A 24,735-nucleotide genomic window follows, 5' to 3' on the forward strand; every position below is an offset into this window, starting at 1 on the left:
TAATAGGTATACCTTTAGTTAGACATAGGTAAAGTTTAAGTCATAAATTTGAAAAGAATAAAATAAAAAAATAAATTTACATCACATACCCGCCTCGGAACAGACTTTGTCTAGTGAGGTGGGTAAAAGAAATCTATGTACACAAATGAAAATAAAATAAACGCCCGGATTGCCGGCACTGAAACTGAAACTGAACTGAAACTTAAATTTAAATAATAACGTTCAAACGATAAACAATATTCTTGTTCAATGAGCATCATAAGTTTAATTAAACATTATTTTTGAAATAGCTTCGTAAAAAAGTTTTTTTTTTTTTTTTAAGTTAGCGTCTGGAGCCAGTGAGACTATGGCATCCCCAATTGGGGGATGTTGTGAGGCTGAAGGTAAGTGGGGAAGGGAAAGAGGAAGGTGGGGAAGTACCTGGCTATTCAGATCTAGTCACTAAACACGGCTAAAGCCATTTGGAGCAACGTTTCAATTCTGAATGGTGGTCTTACACCAGGGCGATACTGGTAGTATCTTCCACTCTGGAACGTGCCGCAAATATACTGTATATTATTTTAATTAATTAATTGTGAAATAACACAAATTAATCGAATAAAATTTATTTGCGCACGCCGGGTTCGAACCCGCGACCTTCGGAATGGCAGTCCAATGCGTTACCACTGGACTATGCCGGCCGTCAAAAGTATTATTTGTGTCATCTGATAAACGGCTTCTGATATTGGACACAAGGTAGCCAGCGGCTGAAAAAGCTCGTTCAGCTTCCACGCTGGTTGGCACAATAGTCATTAGCGCATTGTAAGTGAATTGAAGGTATGTGCCTTTTAATCCACCGGACTCGAAGTAATTCATTTCCTTCTTTATCAAAACCTCAAGGTTTCTCATATTATCGCGCGCAGAGTAACACGTATGAGCTGCGCTTCTCTGTAATCCCGCCAGTCCAGCGGGATCCCGCAAAATTTTCGACCGAGATTAGTCCCGCAAAATGTCTTGCGGGATCTCGGTATTTCGGGATCCCGGTATACCGGGATTGCATTTCCTAGGCCCAACACAGTTCCTTGTGGGATTCCAAAATTATTTTTTTCTATATCACTTAACTCGTTGTTTACTTTCACTTGCTGGGTTCTTTGATATAGATAACTATTTATCAAACACTACCAGAATAACACACGAATGGAATTACACATGGCGAGAATTTCACCTACTTTAATTACAACTACTGTAATTACACACACTAAAATTTCTTTTTTTAACCTTTAAATCTATTATTAGCTTAAATTGAGTGTTTAATGTTAGTCTCTGACGATCGCTTTAATACTCGCATAATATAATGTGGGCCTGTTTTCACGTTTTTGGTGTATTATGCCGTGTTGCGAAACGTTGGCTAAAGAACGAGGTAGCGCAACACGGCATAATACCACAAAAATAAACCACTATAAAAGGTTATCCCGTTCTAAGACACTGTCTCAACCAAAAAAAATTGTTAGTATAATGCATATGTTTAAGAAAAATGAAACTTTACTCCCATCGGTTTACTTTCTAAAATTCTGACAGAAAAGAGTTGTATTTACGGTAGTCACTTTTGTGTTTACAAATAATAATATCACATAATAACATTCTATTTTAAGTCGGAAAAAATATATTAATTTAATCTGTATTCTATCTTATATTTAAACTCACACGTGTACACGTTTGCTAGTAATATATAAAAAAAATACCACTTCACTGGATGTATTTTTACAACGTTTGGGTACCGCTGCCCTGGGAACCATTTATTTGATAACCAACACCCCTTACCTAAGTCACCCAAAGTGGTTCGCAACGTTTGGATCCCGGGTTTATGGGGTGAGGTTTTTCTGGGTCTTGGCAGCGGATGCATTTGTCCACCTTCTGCGTGGCGGGCCGGATCGGGAGAGGCTGTTTGAGGGAGACCTATTGGCCTCTTCAGCCAGACTCTCTCAAGATTCCTACCTACCTCTAATACGTTTTTCCTTCCCAGAACTTCCTCTCCCTCCTTTCCCTATAAAGACTCTCCACACAGCGTCCCCAAAGATGACATAGGCCCTGATGAAAATTGTTTTCCTTTAGGGCCTCCTGTGCAGAGCTTATCTAAAAAAAAACGTACAAAGAAAATAACTTTGCGTTAGATAAATCATTGGCCTTGATTTACAAATAATAATAAAAAATATACAGATACAAATAAAAATTATACAGATCAAAGAAATAATAATAACTACCTTTTCATAACTGGATTATACTCGAGATTAAATAACTACATTTGTAAGATCACAGTATAAATCAATAAATAAAATGATAGAATGAGGAAACATTGTTTCTGAATCTATTAGTTAATGCGTAACAAGTAATATGTACTCTAACTTTGATATCGATTCCATTATAATTGTCAACAAATTTTATAATCTTAGACTGAAATGACATGTAATTTATTAAAATTGAATTGTATGAGGAAAATTCTAAGCGTATTAGGTACTTACTTTCATTCGAGTTGTATTTGTAAATTTGGGTTTTGTCACAAACTCTCTTATTCAATGAAACTTCGGCTTTATCTTCCAAAATGCGATTCGTCCCCAAGGTATGAGACAGATTGTTGGTACATATAAGCTTTGAAAAAAATGTGAATTCAACAACAAAAGTGTGGTTAGGATATATTGTAAGCAATACTAGATTGCTGCTCTCAATCAGGTACATTTAGTTTAAGTGTACGAGAGCCTAAAAGGGTAAGTTTTTAGTTTAGACCTGAATTCTGTTGGGCTTGTTATGCATGTTCCAGAGGAAGTTTATTTCAAGCCTTAGGCCCAGATGCTGAGGCTTAGGTTCCATCAGTCTGCCTACAGCTGATGATGTTGCTGATCTAAGAGTTGACTGCTTCAGACCAGTATTTTCCGGGACGCGTAGTTCAGAGATGTAGGGTGGGGTCATTTTATTGATTGATTTAAACACCACCCAGCACAATTTTTACCAAATTCTATTAGGGCACTTGAGCCAGTGTCAGGCACTTCAGGTGTTCTGAAATATGCGAATATTAGTAATAGAATTTGATAGTTTTTAGTCTTCGGTATAATACGGCTACACCAAAATTACAAAGAGGATTAACGCGTGCTACACGGTATCACTTCTACATACTTATACACACACATCAGCATAATCTACCAATTTCACTGTGACGCTTTACGAAACGTTGGTTAAGCGCAACGCATTAATAACCCAAAAATTAATCAAGATAATTTATTTGTGTCAACAAATTGTATATGAGTGGGAAATAACACAATAAGAAGGGATAGTTGTACGGAATGTACCATGAAATGAACCAAGAGTTAAATTGTAATGGTTATTCAATATACGTAAGATTTTCTGGTTTACAATTTGTGAAATGCCACAAAATTGACTACTTTTTACGAAACCTAATATGTATCAACCATGTTAACCATTTTAGGTACCTTTTGGTTACGCATTTAGGAAAAAGGTGAAATACAATCACATTATTATCAATTGAAATTAGTTCTGGTGAAATACAGGTTTTTTTGATGGCTCAATTTTGTCGATTCTAATCAACAAAATCTCTAATGATCATACGTGGTTGTCCATCGCAAGATTTGTCTCTGAACGAAGTTTATTACTAGCGTAGACAGAAATCACGGGATATTACAATTATCGGATTTGTGTAGGTATAAGTTTATGTTACGATCAAGGAAAATAATAATTGCTGCAGAAAGATCAAGAAAAAACAATAAAATTAATTTAATTGTAAAAAAGAAAGACAAACATTTCCGGATTACGAATAACCTGACAATATTTGAAAATCTCCTACTGTCACCACAGTAAGCGGATTTTTTTGATTTTGTCGTGATGGAGGTCTTAGTCAGCCGAGGAATTGAACTCACTACGCCTGGGTAGCAACCCTTTTATAGCAACATTTTTTTCATAAAGTGTTTAATTTTTATTTTTTAATAACGCCTTTTTTATTGGCTTTAGCACATAGATAGTAAAATGTATACAGTATATTTATTGTAGGTACATAACTAAACTGCCTCAGTAAAAATCTTTTGAATTTGTTAAGTGATAAATTGAAATGTACATTGTTTCGGTATAATTATTTCCTTATATAAGGAATACATACGGTAGTTATTCCCAAATTTCAGCACTGAAATAAATCCCGACTTCTAGTATTATGTCGCGGAATTCAAAAGCTTATCAATTCGAGCAATTCTGGATCATCAAATGCATAATTTTATATACATCAGAAATTTATATTATTTGTTTTCAAAAATTATGACTGAATTCTCAACACATCAGTTCCAATTTTAAAAGTTTAGAAATATTATAAGATAGGTACTTTATCGTTTGTCTAAATTCTTGACACAATCAGTTCGAATTTTGAAAATGACACTTTAATTCAAAGCAAATCCGAGTTCATTGAACCACTGTTACAATCGCTTACAGACAAACCCACAACCTAAATTAGTATGTTTGAAGACGTGAGCTTCGTTTTCATCAACCTTCCAATAGCTGATGATTCGACTGATCAGAAAATTGATGTTTAATATTGAAACAATTTTATGATTATTCCACAACCCAGTTCCTACTCAAATTGTTTTTCGCTGGTTTTTGTTCCTTTCCTAAAAGTCTTGCTTTAGAAGAAAAAAAAAATGAAAAAAAACTGACGCCAGGATGTAGTGTTTTATTTTCGAATTTTTGTCGAGATTGCACGTTATTTCACGTCTCGTATCAATAATCTCCTTAAAAATCTATTAATTTGTGCAAATATCAAACCCAAGTACATCATTGTTGTGTGGTGATTGTAAACAGAGTTCGTTTAGTGAAAATTTCTAACATTAATTGTGCTTATAAAATGTACATGAACTATAAATGACCCACGGAATTTTCCAGAAACCAGTAGGAATCCAAAAAAAACAAACATCATTAACAAATAAAGGCTTCCTTTCCTCTCTTCTCGTATTCCTGGTGATAATAAAACTATCGCTTGATATTTTCTTTTCATTAAAATACAGTCCATTTCAATTACCAATCGGGTATTGAACAGTTGACAGGTCCAAAAGTTTTACTCATTTTGTTGGCCTTAAATTCGGTGCTCCAAATGTATTCGGTGATTTAGTATGACGATATCATTTGAAAACACAAGGTTTCAAGTTATTTTTGCATATGTTAGTGAATCCGTTGGCCGATATTATAATTATATATTATAATTTTACTGGTCTTCCATTAAAAGCCTTAGCTTGTGGATGGAAGAAGAGTTAACATTTCACATATTATGTACAAATAAAGTCACGTGTACAGTTAATACAATGCAGTTGGTACAGTTAATACATTTCATATAATTACAATTACTATTTACTATAATCATGTATTTCAATATATATGTATGTGTAGGTAATATAGACACATGGCAATCAGACCCGTTAACTAAAATATGTAAACATATATGTATTCAGTAAGAAGAAAAACAAGTAAGATTTTTAGTGTGACATTCTCTAAAATACTTTTTGATGGAGTTCAACAATTGAATTTTGTTCCTAATGCTTCTGATTTCTATTGGTAGGTTATTGAAAAAGAATTTTCCTTGGTGAGTATAATGGTGTTGTGCAAAAGAAGTGTTTAATTTGGGGCACACAAATACATGTTTAAGTCTAGTACGATTTTCAGTTATGAATGCGTATTTATCTTTTTCTTTTATAATTTGTATAATTGATTTTCTTATAAATAAGTTTTTAAATGTTGGAACTTTGAATTCTTCGAATATGCTGTCAGTTGGGAAGTCTGGAGGTTTTTTTAGTATAATTTTTATTATTAGTTTTTGAACAATTTCTATGGGGGTCAGATTAGTTTTGTAAGCTGCTCCCCAACTGATAATGGCATACTGAAGAATAGACTGTACTAATGCGTAGTATATTGAGTATAGGTTTTTCGTTGATAAAAAGTTTCGTATCCGTAAGAATATATGAATTAACTTCCTTACTCTTTTTATTGTATGGTCGATGTGATCTTTCCATTTTAGGTTTTTATCTATGATTATTCCAAGATATGTAATTTTATCCGCTATTTTCAGAAGTGAACATTTTTGTTGGCAGTGATTAGTATCGTGTTGTGCGAGAGAATGATTATGTAAGAATATTTGAAGATTTGGAGGTACAATGTTAGTGTTAATTTCGAAAGGAATGACATATGTTTTATCACTATTTAACGACAAGAGGTTATTGTCAAACCATATTTTTAGATTATTTATGTCTTCTGTAGCTTTTAGATTAATTTTTTCCCAAGTTTTTTCTTTTATTATAAGGACTGTATCATCAGCGTAAGAGATAATTTGGCCATGCAATGGTTGAATAAATATGTCGTTTACATACAAAATGAACAATATTGGTCCAAGCACGGTGCCCTGTGGGATACCAAAATTTGATGTTTCTTGGTCGCTAGTTTGGTAATTTATTTTAACAAATTGTGCACGATTGTTCAAATAACTTTCTATCCATTGGACGGCTTTATCATTGATGTTATTTAATTTCAGTTTTTTGATAAGCTTTGCGTGTGAGATACTATCGAATGCTTTTCTTAGGTCTATGAATATTCCTGCGCATTTATTTCCTTCATCAAGTGCAGAGTATATAAATGATGTTACATTTGCTATTCCATCTTGTGTGCTTTTTGTTTTTAAGAATCCGAATTGATTGGAATGTAATATTTTATTGTTTTATAGAAAATCAACAACCCTTTTTTTCACAATCTTTTCAAATATTTTTGCTATATTCGATATTAGTGATATCGGTCGATAATTTGAAACATTTTGCGGGTCGCCGGTTTTAAAGATAGGGGATATTATAGATTTTTTATAATTTGTTGGGAATATGCCTTTAGTCAGACTGAGATTGATAAGGTGGTTTAGTGGTTTCAGTAGATACATTTTTATTTCTTTAAGAATTTTCACAGAAATGTGGTCAAAACCTGGAGAGGATCCGTCTTTCATGCTTTCTATTACAAGTTGTATTTCAGTTTCGGTAGTTTTTTTAAAAGTGGATAGTGTATTTTGTTTTTGGGTATTAGTTGTTATAGTTTTTGGTGTGTGTACAGATTTAGTGATTTTATCAGCGAGATTGTTTCCTACTTAAGAGAAGTAAGAATTAAAAATGTTTGCTGTTAGTTTTGGGTCTTTGGATACATCTATGATATTATTTTCATGTTTTAAATATTTTATAGAATTATATTTTTTTTTTTTTTTTCGATAAATGATCAAATTCGATGAATATCAAGTGTTTATTAGGCCATAAATCAATTTAATGATTACAATCTCATTGATAATCAACTGCAGATTATAACTGATTGAGAATTAAACCCCATCTTGTGAAACCTTCGCACAGCAATTGCAGTCGAATGTATGGAAATGATGGAATTGGTAGAGAACCTGTACCATAAGATAATATTTTTTTTAAAGTCCTGTTCGGGCATAGCCGATAACGCTTTTCACGATTTTAGTTTAATCCACACATACTTCCTATACATATTCAATCCTTTTGTCACTAGGAGATGAAGAGCGGCCAATCAGTAACGTTTCAACAAATAACAAGTCACAAATTCAAATGTACGATGCATGCAAAGTAAAGCAATTCCCCGAGAAGTTTTTTGTGCTTCAAAAGGAACAAAGAGGATATAATCAGCAAGGTTGCAAACTTTTCAACATTCTGGTGGTATCCTCACTACATTACCATTTCCGTTCCTTTTCCATTCATTTCGTCCTCAAGAAACTCGCAGCCCTAGATTGCATTTCTAAGAGCTATCGACAGAATTTCACATATATTTCTCTACGTGTGCATTATGATAATCTAGTCTCCTTCAACGGAAGCAATCTTTCGAACAGGCCTTCCATTGATATGCTTGGTGTAACTATAAGTGACCAGCTCAGGTACGGGGGCTCCATCGAAGCCAGAGTAAAGTTGGCCTCTCAGAAGCAGGGCGTACTGTACAGGGCCCGCAGATACTTTAATAGTACACAACTGCTGACCCTGTACAAATCGCAAGTGCGCCCTACTGTCGAATTTGGCAGCCATCTCTGGTCCGGAGCCCCTAAATACCTGAAAAATACCCTTGACTCTGTGCAGAAACGGGCGGTCCGTTTGATAGATTCCCCAATCTTAACAAACGGACTGCAATCTTTAGAGCACAGGCGTCAGGTAGGTATGCTGTCCTTGTTCTATCGGTATTACAATGGAAGATGCTCTGAGGAACTAGCGTCATTGATCCCTTCGGCACCGGTGCGTAGTCGGGATACACGCCAAACGCGCGCCCAACATTTGTACACGGTTTACATTTGTCACATGAGAACGGGTCGCTTCTACGATTCGTTTTTAGGTTCAACAGTTCGGCTGTGGAACGAACTGCCGGCCACTGTGTTTCCTCCCTCCTACAACTTGGGACTCTTCAAGACCCATGTTCACTCCTTCCTCTCCACAAAAAGACCCTCCACACAGCATCCCCAAAGATGACATAGGCCCTGAGAGAAATTATTTCCTTCAGGGCCTCCTGTATGGAGTTAATATAAAAAAAATAATAAAAAAATTTTCCGTCACCTTTATAAAAGATCATGTGAAAAGTGATGTGACAAGCATAAAAGCATAGCGTTCATGGCCTGAATGCTCACGGGAACTATGTGCATAGAACTCATGGCCTGAGTGCTCACGGGAACTATGTGTATTTTAAATTTATAGAGCATATATAACTTTCTTATAATGTGGATCTCCTCTTCCACTCCTACACTCCTAAAATCAAATACTTGAATTCCTCTAAACGGCCCTGAAAACGGCATCTTTGAAGATGTCACTGAATACATTTTTAAAAATCTAGTCATTTACAACTTCGAAGGTTATTTTTTATCAATGTATTAACCCCCTTTTTGTGAGTTTTCACATGTGAATAGTTATTATACATAAACGTTGTTAATGCTTATAAATAGTTAATAATGAAACATAGTTATTATATATAAGTGGACTGCCCCAGTAACAACATTTGCTTAGTGATAAATTGAATATTTCCACCCACTATTTCCCTCTATTAGCAATCTGGCCAGAATGTAATACGAATCCCGACTTTTAGTGGAATCCAATGCGAGCAATTCTTGGCTATCAAATGCATCATTTAGAAATTTAATGAAAATTCTATTGTTTGACAATATAAGGAATTTGTAATCATTTAAAGGGGTGTAGTTGTTTAACAAATTTGCTGGAATACTCATTTTAAAACTTAACGTAAGAATTTATTTTTAAATCTTTCAAAAACTTATGTTTATTATTATGTAATATTCTTATGTCCAACTTTAAAGAGGAATAAAACTTTGAAGGTATACCTACCAAAGGCTGATAATTTTTCCAAGAAGCCAATAATTTCATATAAATATATCTAACCATCTTAGGAAGAACTAAAAAAAACATGATTCTACTGGAAAACAAGTCTCTATCCTCCCTTGTATTGCATCTGCCGCAATTAGTTTATCTAAATAATGAATGCATTTTACGTATTAACGGTCAACACTTCATGATCAATCGATATTGAATGGTACGTATAGATACAGAATCCGGAATGTATGTAGGTACAGATACTTCTTACAGGTGGAGTAAGTTTACACAGATGTATGTAAGAGAAAAGGCGGTGTGGGGAGTGCAGGGGGGCGCAAGCTGAATATCGCAGGTAGGGGACCCTCCCTGAGGCGTGGGGGGCAAAGGCCTAGCTATAAAGCCTCCTCGATCCATCCAGAAGGCAACAGAGAGCAGTGTTCCTCAGAATAGGCTTTCAAGAGATCGAGTGCCAGTTTAGTAGCGATCCAGTTCAAACATTTCAATATAACAAATCACCATGAATTCATTGGTAAGAACACATTTATTACATACATTTTAATTAGTGAATATTTTCTTATCAACTACTAGTTTCCATTACTGAAGGACCAAGTTTTCTCATAAAAAAAACTCAAATTACTGAACGTTTTATTGGATTTTCTTTACAGTAGGATCAAAAAAATCCGGTTGAATTTTTCAAAATTGATTTTGCATCTTGTGATCTCATAAAGAAGCGTAAACAAATTTTGTGAAGTGCCTTTCTTATATTTTCAATATCATCGTAAAAAATAATGTTTGTAATGTGATGGGAATTTAATCCTTCTGATCCAAATACAATTCGGTACAATAGTTACTATTGCAATGCGGAGGCATTCACAAAATATTACAACACGTTATAACAACCTCTAAAAATAATATCTTAATATCTCACGCATTTAAAATTTCAAATGCAACATTGCAGTGACTGAACGATCCTCCCAATTTTATTCAAATCATCTGCCAACATTTAATAACTACATTAATCAATCAAATATTGCAACATTTCATTGATATACGCATCCTTTTCCTACATCAATTCACAATGCATTTGACCTACGTTATGAGTTGATACAACTTTAGGAGTAAGATCAATGCCAAACGTTCCCACTTTATTCTTGCAAATATTAAACTAAATGACTTTTTTTGTTCCCAGTGTTTTTTTAAAAAAAACCAGGGGTACAGACACACTCTAAGTAGTTTGAAAAGTGTTATTATTCAGAAAATTATACACATTTTATTATTTCGTGTAATTTCTTTAAATTTGGAAAAGTAATCGTAAAATAGTTTTTTTTATCATTTGAATCAAATTTAAAGCTTTTTATGCAGAGTTAGCACGTGAGCAACTCATATTTCAAATCACAATTCGTCAATGTACTTTATTACCAACACTAGCTACGAGTCCAGGAACTAGTATTAAAAAATTTGCGCGCATAAATTTTACGAGACCCTTCTTTTGCGCACATACATTTTATGAGACCCTAATTTTCCACAGTTATTCAGTTTGTGAGTTCCCTTTTTTGCACACATAGCTTTCTGAGATCCTTATTTTGCAGACACACATTTTGTGAAAGCTGTATATTGCACACACATTTTTCGTGAGATCCTTATTTGCATACATATTTTTGTGAAGCCCTTTCAGACACACATTTTGTTAGATCCCTTTGCATTAATTTTGCGTTTTCATAAAATTGTATTATATTTTGTGAGACGGGAAAAGGGTAGTTTGGGCTCAAATATCTGAAACAGACTTTTCTAACAAATTACAGGAATATTTAAAAAATTGTCAACCTATTTTGCAGACATTCTTATAATAAACTGCCTAACTTTAAATGAAATGTTTTTTTAAAATACGTTACTACCACCAAACCAAAATTATATTAACCTCTGAGCATGTTATAATATAACCTGCACCATTACAAAATTATTGCTCAATAAATGATAACAATAACATTAAGTTAGACTCTGAAATGTAAATGAAATAACTATTAATGTTGTAACATGTAGAAATATGCTGAATTTCAATTAAATCGCGCTATACTGTAGCAATTCCAAAGACTAGAGTTGAACAACTTATTTACAGTATCTGGCAAAATCAATATCCTCGTTAATTTCGCAGCATTCCTGACTAGAATCAACAACCACCCACCAGGAGAAAGTTATATATCTGAACGAGATTATTTTCTGATAGATAATATTTCATGGATATAATAACAGTTAGTTGCCGTGATTTTGCTCTAGTGAAAGCCTAGAACAAGATAACAGTTACAAGTAAAAGCCTGCCTACGATTTTATCAGTGTCTAAGGCACTCTTGACTTCTGGGCTTGGTCTCATTGTAAAACAATTTGGTTTATTTATATCGAACCGAAGCTATCTGTGGTTAAAAATCACTAGTTTTAAACGTTTAATAAACGTTTAATATTTATCTTTCAAACCAACTAATTTATATTATCACATTGCATTACATTAATTTACGAGTATTGATCCAAATAATATAGTTTATTCTTTTTTGATTTGTTCAAACAATATATAACTACACAATATTAATCATGCCATTTTCTCAAGCAGTAGGCAAAGAGGCAAGACCGCCATACACTTAAAGCGAAGCTTTATTCCAAATCACTATTTTGATTAATCTTTATAACGAATTGGTGTACATTATGAATACCAAAAATATGCTTTAGATAAATATAAGGTTTTCTTGTTGCTTCGCTTGAGTAGAATACAAATTTAAAAATAAATTACTCAATAAAAAATATAAATGCAAACTACTAAACATATTTTTTTTCAATAGAATTGTGCGAACGCATAAAGGAAACAACTTAAAAAAAATACAGTATTATAGCTAAGATTATCTGTGACAGTTTCACTTGATTAATTTATTTGCTTTCTTGTAAAATTATTTACAAAATAAATTTAATATAAACCAGTTTTTTGCTTGAAATCGAACGTTACTAGATTCCGTTTGTCGTGCGATTGTAATGCCTATTACCTACAATATAAGGTATACCAGGAATATACACATTTTTGGCTTGTAGCTTCCTCTTAACAAGTGTTTAATTGATTTTGTTCGTTCATTCACTCCACAAGTGATTTTACTGCATCTGTCAAGTTTCCTGAAGCATTTCTACCAAAAATGTTTTAAAACTAATTATGCATTGAGACCATTCTGAAAACCATCGTCAGTTATTTCAAGAGAACAAGGAAAAGACTAACCAAGGAGAAAATCCATAACTCTATTTACATTAAAATAAGACCATTTTCATTAAGGTTAACCGCATCGTATTTAAATCAATTAAATGTCACATGAAAGATCGCATTGCGACAATTTTCTTATAAGTAAAACTATTTAGCCATCGTTTAAAATCAAACTGTTTATATGCAGACAATCCTTAACGGTACAATATTGAGTAACCCGATAATGACTCCGCGTTTGAAGGCTATTGCCAGTTAATTGATGCACATTGAGCGTTGCACGTACTCGTGTGTCGTGCAGAATTCACTCGGAATTTTATGCATTTTCTCATCGTAAATATTCTTTCAATACTTTTATTTTTTTATACTTACGATCTCCAGCTTAGATTTTGTAACTTTATTGTATTTTATTTGGTATTAAGTCCAGCTGGGCTTTTAAAAGGATTTTAAGAACAGAATATACCTACTGAGCTATCGAAAATTATATAGAATATATTTTTAAAGCGTTAATTAATAGTAAACTGATAAAATTAATGTTAAAACATGTAAAAGTAACATAAAATAAAATAGAAACTAGAACAATACTTTATACAAGACAAATCACCAAAACTAAAACTTTTTTTGTGCCTATCTGTGTATTATTGTTTTGCTTATTTTAATTATTTTATAGATGCCAACGTTACTTTAATTTGTAGGTTTCAACAAAGTGCTGGTATAGATTTTGCTTAATTCTATAAATCGAGTCAATAATTATATCAATAGTACCCCTTAACTTGTTACCCAGATCATGCATCATATTGGTTGGTGAGTGTGTCTGATAGTTGGTTGTGTATGTATTTCGGAAGAATGTTAAATTTTGTCTTATATTCCTAGTCGGCACATGGAACTTAATAGTGGCAACGATGGCAGGACTATTAATCAAGTTTCGTAATGATAATATATTATTTTTTTACTATCTTCCTTTTTGTACCAAATAGAGATAATGATATCTTTACTAGGATCTACTGCTTTGAAGATTTCATTTATATATTATTAAAATTTTGTATTATGAATACTTTGAAGTAATTATATGCACATTATGCATTTACCATTTTTTGCTGTAATAATTTGTAAATTTATTACGGTTTTATTTTTGGTAATAAAGTTCGTTAACTTTTAATATAACCTTAACACTATCTTCAGGCGAAGCACTATAAAGTAATAAAAAATTGTGTTTTTTTTGTTTGAAAATTTGATCGATCAGAAATATTTAAGATGGTTTAATTAAATGCTGCTTGTATCTTGGACTCTGAAATAATCTAGCATTTTTAAAAGATTTCTTTATATAAGCTCAAAAAATCATCAGTAAAAACACATCAGGCCTATAAAAACTGCTTCAGACTTCAAAATCATCTACTTATGAACCCTTTTTGGTTATGGTTTAATTGTACAGGGTTTTCCAATAAGAGGTTTTATTTTGAATAGCCCACTTTTTCGGTAGATGTTACTTTTGAAGCTGTCATTTTTTGACATTTGACAAGTAGAAACTACGCCAGTAATAAAAATGGAACGATACACGCTTCAACAACGCATTGAAATTATTAAAATTCACTTGAGTGAATCAAATGCAAATCATCTTGAGTGATGAGGCCCATTTCCACCTCGGTGGCTTCGTCAACAAGCAAAATTGTCGCATCTGGGGCTCGGAAAACCCAAGAGTTATTGTTGAAAAGCCTCTCTATCCTCAACGTGTGACTGTTTGGTGCGGTTTATGGTCCGGCGGAGTCATTTGACCTTACTTTTTCGAAAATGAGGCTAGAGCAACAGTTACGGTGAATGGATTGTGCTATCGAGAGATGATTAATGATTTTTTATGGCCAGAATTGGATTGTATTGATTTGGACAACGTTTATTTTCAACAAGACGGCGCTACGTGCCACACAAGCAACGAATCCATTGATCTTTTACGATTTTTTTTTTAATTTTTTTTTTTTTAACTTTATTTATTTTCATTTCTTTACACATATTATACATATTAATAGATAATATAAAATAACATAATATATAATACCAAATAGTTTACAAAAGAAATGAAAAATATATATATATAAATATATGATTGAATATCAAAATAACGACTCTTATTGGAAAATCCTGTATAATGTGAAAAATTAAGTTATTTAGAAAATGATCTTAAAAAATTTTAATATTTGTGCCTGAACTTTGCAAAAAAATAACACACATTTTTTGGCAATTTTTTTTATTTTGCATAAATTAAAACGGGCGGCTTGTGTGAAGAAACCGCATTCCGAATTTCTATCGATTAATTACATATTTCTATTGTTCAAGATATTAATAAAATATATGTTGTTTTTGAAGATAATATCTACACATTTGTAAAGCCGAAACGGTAATTATATGAAATTCTCTCAATAGAAAAAAATTGCAAAGAAATCTCTGAAAAATTTTAAAAACACATTTCGTTCTGTTATTTAATACGTTATAGGTATAAAAAAAGCACAGTGTATCTCTACATGCATCTTAGGCATTTGTTGACAGATTTTCATTATATTTTAAAGGAATATTTTTTTTTATATTTTCTCAATTTTTACCGTTTTTTATAATATTAGCGCGCTCCCTCTAACATTTGTATTTACATATCTCGCGTTCAAATCATCATCTTCTTTTTGAACGTTTACTACGGAGCCTTAAGCGGGAATTTAAACCTTATAGCCCTCTACATAAAGAATGTTATTTTTAGCGATCCGATTCCAAATGTTAAAGAACAAGGTACTAAAAACATTTGCTTAAGATGGGATTTAATTAATAATAAAAGAATTTTTTTTCGACATATAATTATGAAATCTTACTGGGGCAATGAAAAATGACTTGTGTTGTGAACTCTGTCTTTATGTAAATTATTGTAACCAAAGCTTTTGAGCAAATATTGTTAATTTATTAAAAATCTGGTAAAGTTATTCGTTTTCCTGTTGAAAACGGGACTAGAGGCCTATAACGAATAAATTGAGAAATTTCATAACAAACTATCAGTAAAGCGCGAAATTGTTATGAGGAAGTCAAAAAACGTGTTCTTAAGAACAATAATTATGATTATTTTTATTCGGACAAGGCCACGTGCGTGAACACGTGTTCATATATATTCTGAATGACTAATATTTTACAGTAAATTTATTTACCACCGTGTAGTAAGTCTTTCGTGTTTTTTTATTTTTTATTATTTATTTTGGAACCGCATAAGAGTCCCAATTGGGGTATTTTGTGAGGCTGAAAGTAGTGGGGAGCGAAAGGAGGTGGGAAAGAGGAAGGTAGGGAAATACCTGACTACTCAGATCTGGTCACCAAACACGGCCAAATCCATTTCAAGCAACGTTTCAATTCTCAATGCTGGTCTTACACCAGAGCGATACTGAAAGTATCTACTACTCAGAAACATAATAAATTAATAAATTGTGAATTAACACCAATCAATCAAATGAATTTTACTTGTGCACGCCGGGATTTGAACCCGCGACCTCCGGCTTGCTAGTCGAGAGCCTTGCCACTCGACCGCGGAGGCCGTTTATTTTATAATTTTCACTAAAAATATGTTTTAAAACGCTCACAAATCTCGGTGGTAACTCCACCTACTAGTACATGTAAAAACTAAAATAACTACTGTAAAGCATATTATTGAATGTATGTCGTAGGTATTTGAACTAAATATTGTTCGATTATGTAAAAAAAACAAAAGAACCTTTCAACGGCTTTGTCCAATCGATTCTTCCAATCGATAAAAAATAAATCAAAAATCACAAAGCTCACGTTCCGTATTACTAAAGGTGATTGCTCAAAAATCATTCCTAAGCCTTACATCACGCACCTACATACCAATTCTTTCTCTCGGCCAAGTTAATAAAACTTTTTTTATGTTTTTGTAATTTCCTACACTTTAAATCGAAAGTTTATTAGTATCTGTAATAAAAACGGTAACAATGCGCTTGCAATATATTTTTTTCTTGCCAGGAAGTGGTATATTGAAATTTATAGTTTAAATCATATCGATAAGATGATTTCCCGCACTTTAAGCCTTGGACACATTACGCTTTATTATGCGCGCATAAATTGTGCTTGGTATGTACGTATTATACGTTGGGTTGATGAGAGGGGGCCAGATCAATTGGGGGACTGCCGCGGAATATCATTTATTTGTATGGGATCTGTCACCTTGGAAGATGACAGCCGCGTAATTACGGCGCTCCGTATTGGTTCTTAAATTGTTCTACCGTAGGTAGAAAAGGGGGTCAAATTATTTTCAAATATAGCCTGGCTAGCAGATCACAGCGCATATCGTAGCCACGCCCACACTTATAGCACATCATCTTTTTAGGTGTGACAGGTCAGTATGGGATTATATAATGGCGATTGGGCAGGATCGACTTTTATTTTTTACTCACTGCTGTAGGTTATGTCATCAAATTTGAGAGAAATGCATATATGCCCGCGTGTGTGTTTCTGAGTGCCGTCAAAAGTTGATAGAATGCATTGTCATCGATAACGAGTCAATCTGCTGAGTTTCAGCTCAGTCAGATGTCGGGAAGTTGGTTAATTTCCGCATTCAAGATTTGCATTCACTCATTCCTAAAAACAAAAATGAAACTGAAACAGATGTATTTATTTCGATTTCGGTGTGATTTTGACACGGTGAAGAAATATTGCAAGTTTTGAACATAGCTAAAGTTAATCTTTTGTACAATAGAAGTTATTCATAACAAGTTACGCAGCTTTGGTATTCGATTAACGTTTTTTTACGTTGTTCCTGAAAGCGGAAGTGCGGTATGATAACTTTACAATAAAAACGTTTGAAACTGTATACTTTAAATTGAAAATAATAATCATTATGAAATTTTTCTCTATTTATTTCACTATTTTCGAAGTAGAGCGTTGAATTTTTAAATAATACAATACTCTTGCGAAATTTGCAAAAAAGCCACTAGTTTTAGTTTTAATCAGTTCCAATTTTGAGAATGGCACTTAAATTCAAAACAAATTTGAGTTCTTTGTTCATTTCTTATTTCAAACAAATCATCGTTATTCCTACTACTTAATGTTTCTTTTACAGTAAATTAACTTTATTTTCTTTGAAAATAGTGTGTACTTTAGACTGATTAATTTAATTGTATGCAAACACAAGAAATTAATTTAATTTTTAGGTTAAATATTTACAATTTTCAAGTACCATTATTCCATTTAAAATAAGAGCTGATTATTAGTTGTTACGCCGAGTTTATATGGATTATAAGAACAGAATAAACCTAGTGAGCTATCAAAAATTATACACTAATGAAGGGTTGTTTAGGAGAATTTGACCAATTCATCAAATTTCAACGTTCATTTTCGAGTTCTGTTATCATATCTGTATATGCTAGTTGCTTGACATAACTGCAATAATAACAGGACTTGAAAAAATCTTTCACGGAACTCGATATGAAATTTGAAGAATGGTTCGAATTCTCCAAAATAATTCGTCCTATGTTTTTAAGGCATGAAATACATTAAACTGTTAAAATAAATATGACAATATTAGTAAAACATGTAAAAATAACATGAAATAAAAAAGTAACTAGAACAATACTACCTATAAGACAAATCACTAAAACTACGTTACCAACGCCACTCTAATTTGTAGAATTCAACAAAGCGTTGGTATAGATTACGCATAATTCTATAAATGGAGTCAGTAAGCATATCAATGATACCATCAAACTTGTTGCCCAGATCATGCATCCTATTGGTTAGTTAGTGTGTCTGATAGTTGGTTGTGTGTGTATTGCAGAATAATGTTACATTTTGTCCTATGTTCATAGGATATATGGAATTTAATAGTGGCGACGATGACAGGGCTTTCAATTAAATTGTTAATGACTCTTTGCAACAAAATTTAGTGTAGGTGTGCAGATCATGCATCTATTAGTTAGTGTTATGTTTGCAATCTCGATGATCAATTATTTTATGACAATATACAAGATCGAATTATTGTCACAAGAGGAATCCCACCTCCTAACAATGCAACCACCAGCTGTGAATCATTCATAAATTCACATCTACAATCGAAGTAATATAATCCGCATTATTGCTATGTAAATTACCTTAACGCGGCTAATAATGGTGCATGATCCTAGCATAATTAGTGCTACCTACGTTTCCTCAGTTATTTAATGAATAGTATTGCTCCAACTGCAGACACCGTCCTACATAAACCAACTACAATAAAATTGCGCAAAGATTTTAGTACCGAACTAGCGCAGACCTGTAAAAATCGCGGGATATGTATTTTAGAGGCGCTATTGTGTAAAATAATATCTCGACAAAAACTTGTCCACTTTATCGTTTCTCTGGATTCTATAAATAAAATTTTGAAACTTAAATTCAACGCAAAATTAATAGAGTTCTTTGATACGGAGTTAAAAGTATACATATGAAATCACTATCGAAATTAGCATATTTATTTATTTATATTGTGATCTCAACATTTGTAATAGTACGAAGTATTTTAAGGGTAGTTATTTATAAATCGTCCAACTTACCAGTACCATCTTATTTGCCTTTTGGAAGATCCGATGTAGAGGATTTGAAGAACTCCAATCTCACCAGCAACCATCATTCATCACATGACTTTGTCCATATGGAAGGTACCGACCGTTTTGATCCTTCTTTAAAAGAAATTCATGCTCCATTTCTTTCATCGCATTAACATATGTATTATCTTCTGATAAATTAATCATTCTGACTTCAAATTTCACGTTTTGCTCGTATTCTAACTCTCTTGACACAAAAGGCGTCGTGAAGGTTTCATAAGACATAAGTTCATTCACGTACGGATATATTTTATCGAGTAACGACCCATGTCTGCCGGAGAGGAATATCCACAAAATGCTCCATGACCGTGCTCAATTACTTTTCAAAAACTAAGCTAATATCAGCTTAAGTTGTTCAAATTCGATATTATTTTTCACGTGTGGTAAATTGAATGTTAAACCATATGTAGGATTTGTTCCTGTCCTCCTATCTACATATTATATCCAGCTTTTACGGAATGTCACCTTATGTGCATCTAACGTATGGGGGTTAATCTCTCTCACTATCCATATGAATAACTGTATTTGTGTATTTATTTAGCAATTCTTTGCTTTCAGTACTTTGCCAGTTTCCTCTGCATGGGAGTGTTGGTGTCCGCCACTGGATGGGGAGAGAGCGACGGCAGCTGGAAGGGAGAGGGCATCGCTGAGTCACAAGACCATGGCCAGTGGGACGCCGTAGATAAGCACGCCTGGGCTCCTGCCCCGGTCTACGCTCACACCTACAAGTGGAACGGAGTCCCAGCCCCCATCGGTCACGATGGAAGAGTCGTAGACACCGCTGAGGTAGCCCACGCCAAAGCAGAGCACTTAGCCGCCCTTGCTCACGCACGCGCCGCAGCCCCTGCTGACAAGTGGAACGACGAATGGGCACCTAAAACTTGGGCCCCTGAACCCAAAGCTTGGGCCCCTGAACCTAAATATTGGGCACCTGAACCTAAATCTTGGGCTCCCGCACCCGCTCATGACCAGAAATACACCGGACCACCTGCCCACATCGAACTCACCCACGACGGAAAGAACATCAAGGATACCCCTGAGGTAGCACACGCCAAGGCAGCTCACCTTGCCGCTGTTGCTGCAGCTTCCCAAAAAGGTTACGGATACGGACACGGCTCATGGTAAAACCAACATGCACCCTCTTGAGAGATAAATGACACGGCACACACCCGGATGGCAGCAATGAATGCGACTGATTATGTTAATTAATATATATAATACTGTATTGTAGTCTACAACTCGTTACAAAGCAATGAACAGAATGAAGATAGGCACATTACAGTTAAAATAAACCACAACAAGACACAAGATCAAAAAACTCTACCGAATGACACAAAAATGTTTAAAAAAACTTCGATGGTCATCAAAGTATTAACCACACTGAAATACTTATTGTAGAATGAAAGTCTAAAGCACCATTCCGATTTTCCTTCAAGTGTAGACATTATTTAAGATTTATTTTATTTACTTCTATATATACCCTTTAAAATATTTTTCTCTCTCCACCGAAGATCTCATATTATACGCAACTCTTCTCTTCTTTCACCTGCAGCAACTTCTTTTTTATTCTCATATATTTTACACTCTACCTTACTTTTTATATATATATATAATATCATTAATTTCTTTATAGATGTCCACCACTAAATAACCATCTAGTGCTTAAAACAGAACCTTGTACGATACACTATTGGCTGTGGTTAATTTGTCTGTATTAGATATAACAATGTGCTTGTCTTAATTTTGTATCATATATTAAGTTATTATTTGTATTATATTATATTTTTACGAATGCTTTATGAAATATACGAGTGAAAAAATACGCTTTTTTTTTCAAAATACTCATTCTCAACAGTTTCTTAAATTGTTACTAACCAAAAAGGCGATATACGAATTACGCCATAGGTAGATATTTTAGAGCAACATACAACGCTGTTGCTCACAATTTTTGTTTCAATGACATTCACACATCATGTTAAATGCACTCTTAGTTTCAAGAATGTATAATAAACGATAGCAAAAACAAACAAAGAAATCAAGAATAATTATGAAATAACATAGGATTCATTTGTACCTATTGCTTGTTTTAAAAATTGATAATATATATGCATTTTAAATAGTTACATCTGAGGGATAAATTACGATTCTCAAAGTAGGCTCCGACCTACTCCCTTTTCAGAACAAGTTGTGCCTTGTACGTATTAGCTATTACCATTTACAATAAATCTTATATATCATGACCCGTTTTATCCCGAACATGAGAGATTATTTTTCAGAATCCATAATTTTTTTAATCGGTCAATATGGACACGTGCTGTGACACGAACTATGAAATTACACACTAAAAAACTGCACAATTTTAATGACGCCGACGTTTGAGAATTTTTCTGCATTACAAGGCGGTTCTACCACTGTAGAAAATATGTTAGAAAACTGTTATTTAAAACGTACTGCACTGCTCTATACACGTAAGAACTGTGGACACAATATTTATTTATTTATTTATTTTTTCATGTTCTCCGTAAAACGGTTATTCACCAATACATTATGGAGAAGATTACAAATTAGACAAAAAGTATAGCAAAACACATAAAAAGGTCAGTTTCACTACTTTGTGACATACGTCAAAAGATAATTGTTAAACTGCCTGTAGGTTACGTTAAAAATGTCGATGGTCAATGCAGACTCGTTGAGCAGTTCAGTCGCTCTGTTGACTGGGGCGTTCTGATAGGCAGAAGTCCTCGCTTTTGGAGCATAAAAAAGGGTATGGGACCTTCCACGAGTATACTTGTCTAGGACATATAAGTTAATCTCTTTCAAAATAGGTGGATTATGTATAGTTCCAGAGATTATCTTAAAAAAATGTTTTCCTAAAAATATTTTTCGGCGGGCTTCTAATGTATTAAGATCGAGCATTCCTGCTAAGAATAAGGATGGATACAGGAAAGGGTAGTACATATATTCCCTCATATATAGGTAACGCATGAATCTCTTTTGTACTTTTTCTATTTCGAGAATATGGTTTTGCTCAGAAGGGGCCCAAATAATGGAGCTATATTCCAAGATACTGCGAACAAGTGCTTCATACGTTCTTCGGATTGCGATTCCGTTGGTAAATGATCTTGAATTACGAAGAACAAATCCAAGCATTTTGTTGGCACGGGAGACAATATCAGATATATGGGATTTGAAAGAGAGATTTGCTTCAAAAATTACGCCAAGGTCTCGAATCTCATTTTTACGTGTTAATTCATGTTTATTAATGTGGTAGGGGAACAGGAATGTATCTTTGGACCTTGTAAATGTAACGACACTGCATTTCTGAATACTGAAGGGTAAGTTGTTCAGTTCCGACCATTTGACAAGAGAATCAAGATCGTTCTGCAGAAGAATGGAATCGATGTAACTTTTGATTGCTTTGAAAAGTTTTATATCGTCAGCAAAAAGGAGATATTTTGAGTGGTTTATAGTGTTGCCAATGTCATTGATGAATAAGAGAAAGAGAAGGGGTCCTAGATTCGATCCCTGGGGAATCCCGGAGTTAGTTTTGTATTCGTGAGAGATATGGTGTCCGTAACTGACATACTGACGACGATTGCGTAAGTAGCTAGCCACAAAAGCGAGGAAATTCTGAGAGAATCCGATGTCACTTAATTTTTTTAATAAAATATCATGGTCGACTTTATCAAATGCTTTCTCGAAGTCTGTATAAATCACATCAACAGGTACAAAATTTTCAAATGAATTATTAATATAGGTAATGAGATTCATAAGATTCGTTGAAGGTGACAGTGTGGGACGAAATCCGTGCTGATTTTCAGTGAGTGCGTGTTTTGTTTGGTTATATATCTGTGAATAAATTATGGTTTCTAAAAGTTTTGCGGGTGCTGACAACACAGCTACAGGTCTGTAATTATCTATTTCTGACTTTTTTCCTTTTTTATGTATAGGCGTTACTTTCGTTAGTTTCCACATTTCCGGAAAGATATTTTTGCGAAGTGATAGGTTAAAAATATGTTTTAGAGGTTGAACAAAATAACTTGCATATCTTTTGAGGATTATAGGTGGAATACAGTCTGGGCCGACGGAGTATTTAGGTTTTAGCTTATGGAAAGCTGTAATAATATCGTCATCGTTAATTTCATGAATTTGTACAGGTAAAGAGTTAAATGACGATGAAGCTATAGAGGATATGTCAAGTTTGGGGATATTGTCGCTAAATACTGATTGAAAATAGTGTGCGAAACCTGCGGCGATCTCAGACGATCCATCATATTTATTGTCTTTGTAGTCCATGTGGTTAAGTTTGTCACAGCCGCGGCGTTTATCGTTAGTGTAAGACCAAAATCGAGTTGGGTCTGTTATTATACTGTTCTCGGCCTCACGTGTAAAGTCAGTGTAGGCCTGACCAATTAACCGTTTGATTGATTTTCGCAAAGTTTTAAAGTTAGCTAAGGCATGTTCGGATTTTGTTTTTTTCCAAAGATAGTGCATTTTAGTTTTTTCTCGTATGAGGTGAATGATTTCCCCACTAAACCATTTCGGATATTGTCTAACATCTTTGAGCATGCGTGTAGATCTTTTCTTAAAACAAATGTTGAAAATATTATTGAGCTGTTCATAAAACATTTCGACAGCTAGATTTACGTCAAGGCAATCGTAATGATTCCAGTGATGTTGTTCTAAGGCATTCTTAAGTGTGTTATCTGAGCTTTCGTGGAAAATCCAACCCATGTTTATGTCTGGAGGCAATGTGTTTGTTTGTATATGTGATTGAGTTGTGTAATCGAATGTGAATGAAAGTGAAGGGTGATGAATATCCTCTCTGACTAATGGGGAGTCATGGCGGCAGATAACAGCATTTTTAGAATTTACATTACTTAATACTAGGTCTAACATGTGTGCATTTATGTTATAAACAGTGTTGAATTGTGTTAAATTATAAAAAGAACAAAAGTAATCGAAAACGTCAATTGGGTTTTTCCCTGAGGGAAAGTTAAAATCACCGAAAATAATAATATTTTTTGATTGTAACTTTACACTTTCACTTATAGTTTTGTCGTAAAATAATTGATACTGTTCAGATGTTGTATTTGAAGGAAAATATACAACACATATATAAATGATGACATTTCTATGCGATACTTTCACCCACAAGTCTTCACCTTGGGTTTCTATGCAGTCCATTCTTTCCACGTGTGAGTGGCTGTCAGCTCGGAGGGCTAGGAGAGTCCCTCCTCCGCGACTGCCTCTATCCTTCCTGTAGACGTGGTATAGGTTTTCGAATAGCTCCGACGAAAAGGTGCTTGAAGTTAGCCAAGTTTCGGTAAGAGCAATCAGAAGTGGTTTCTGGCACATTACGTTTGTCATGAAGTCGATAATTTTATTATTCAGACTTCGAACGTTCTGGTATACTCCACTAATGTCTATCTTTTTTGGACGTCGTATCGACCGTCCTAGTTTGGGGTTGTGGTCTCCGAAATGACCATTCGTTGAAGGCCACGTTTTCAGGCCAGATCGTGGGGTCCAG

The 24,735-nt window shown here is 33.9% G+C and overlaps 1 protein-coding gene across 1 annotated transcript; it reads left to right on the plus strand.

Annotated features, from left to right (window-relative positions):
• The first annotated feature begins 9,791 nt into the window (after window positions 1–9,791).
• Window positions 9,792–20,590, plus strand: LOC149412715 (uncharacterized). Its single transcript, XM_089645467.1, has 2 exons — window positions 9,792–9,891; window positions 19,764–20,590. Exons 1-2 carry the CDS (start codon window positions 9,880–9,882, stop codon window positions 20,328–20,330), a joined length of 579 nt encoding a protein of 192 aa, XP_089501593.1. The 5' UTR covers window positions 9,792–9,879; the 3' UTR covers window positions 20,331–20,590.
• Window positions 20,591–24,735: the final 4,145 nt, after the last annotated feature.

The sequence above is a fragment of the Hesperophylax consimilis genome, chromosome 22 (genome assembly GCF_061612785.1).
Source record: "Hesperophylax consimilis isolate HC1 chromosome 22, BYU_Hcon_1.0, whole genome shotgun sequence".
In the NCBI taxonomy this organism is placed as follows: Eukaryota; Metazoa; Arthropoda; class Insecta; order Trichoptera; family Limnephilidae; genus Hesperophylax; species Hesperophylax consimilis.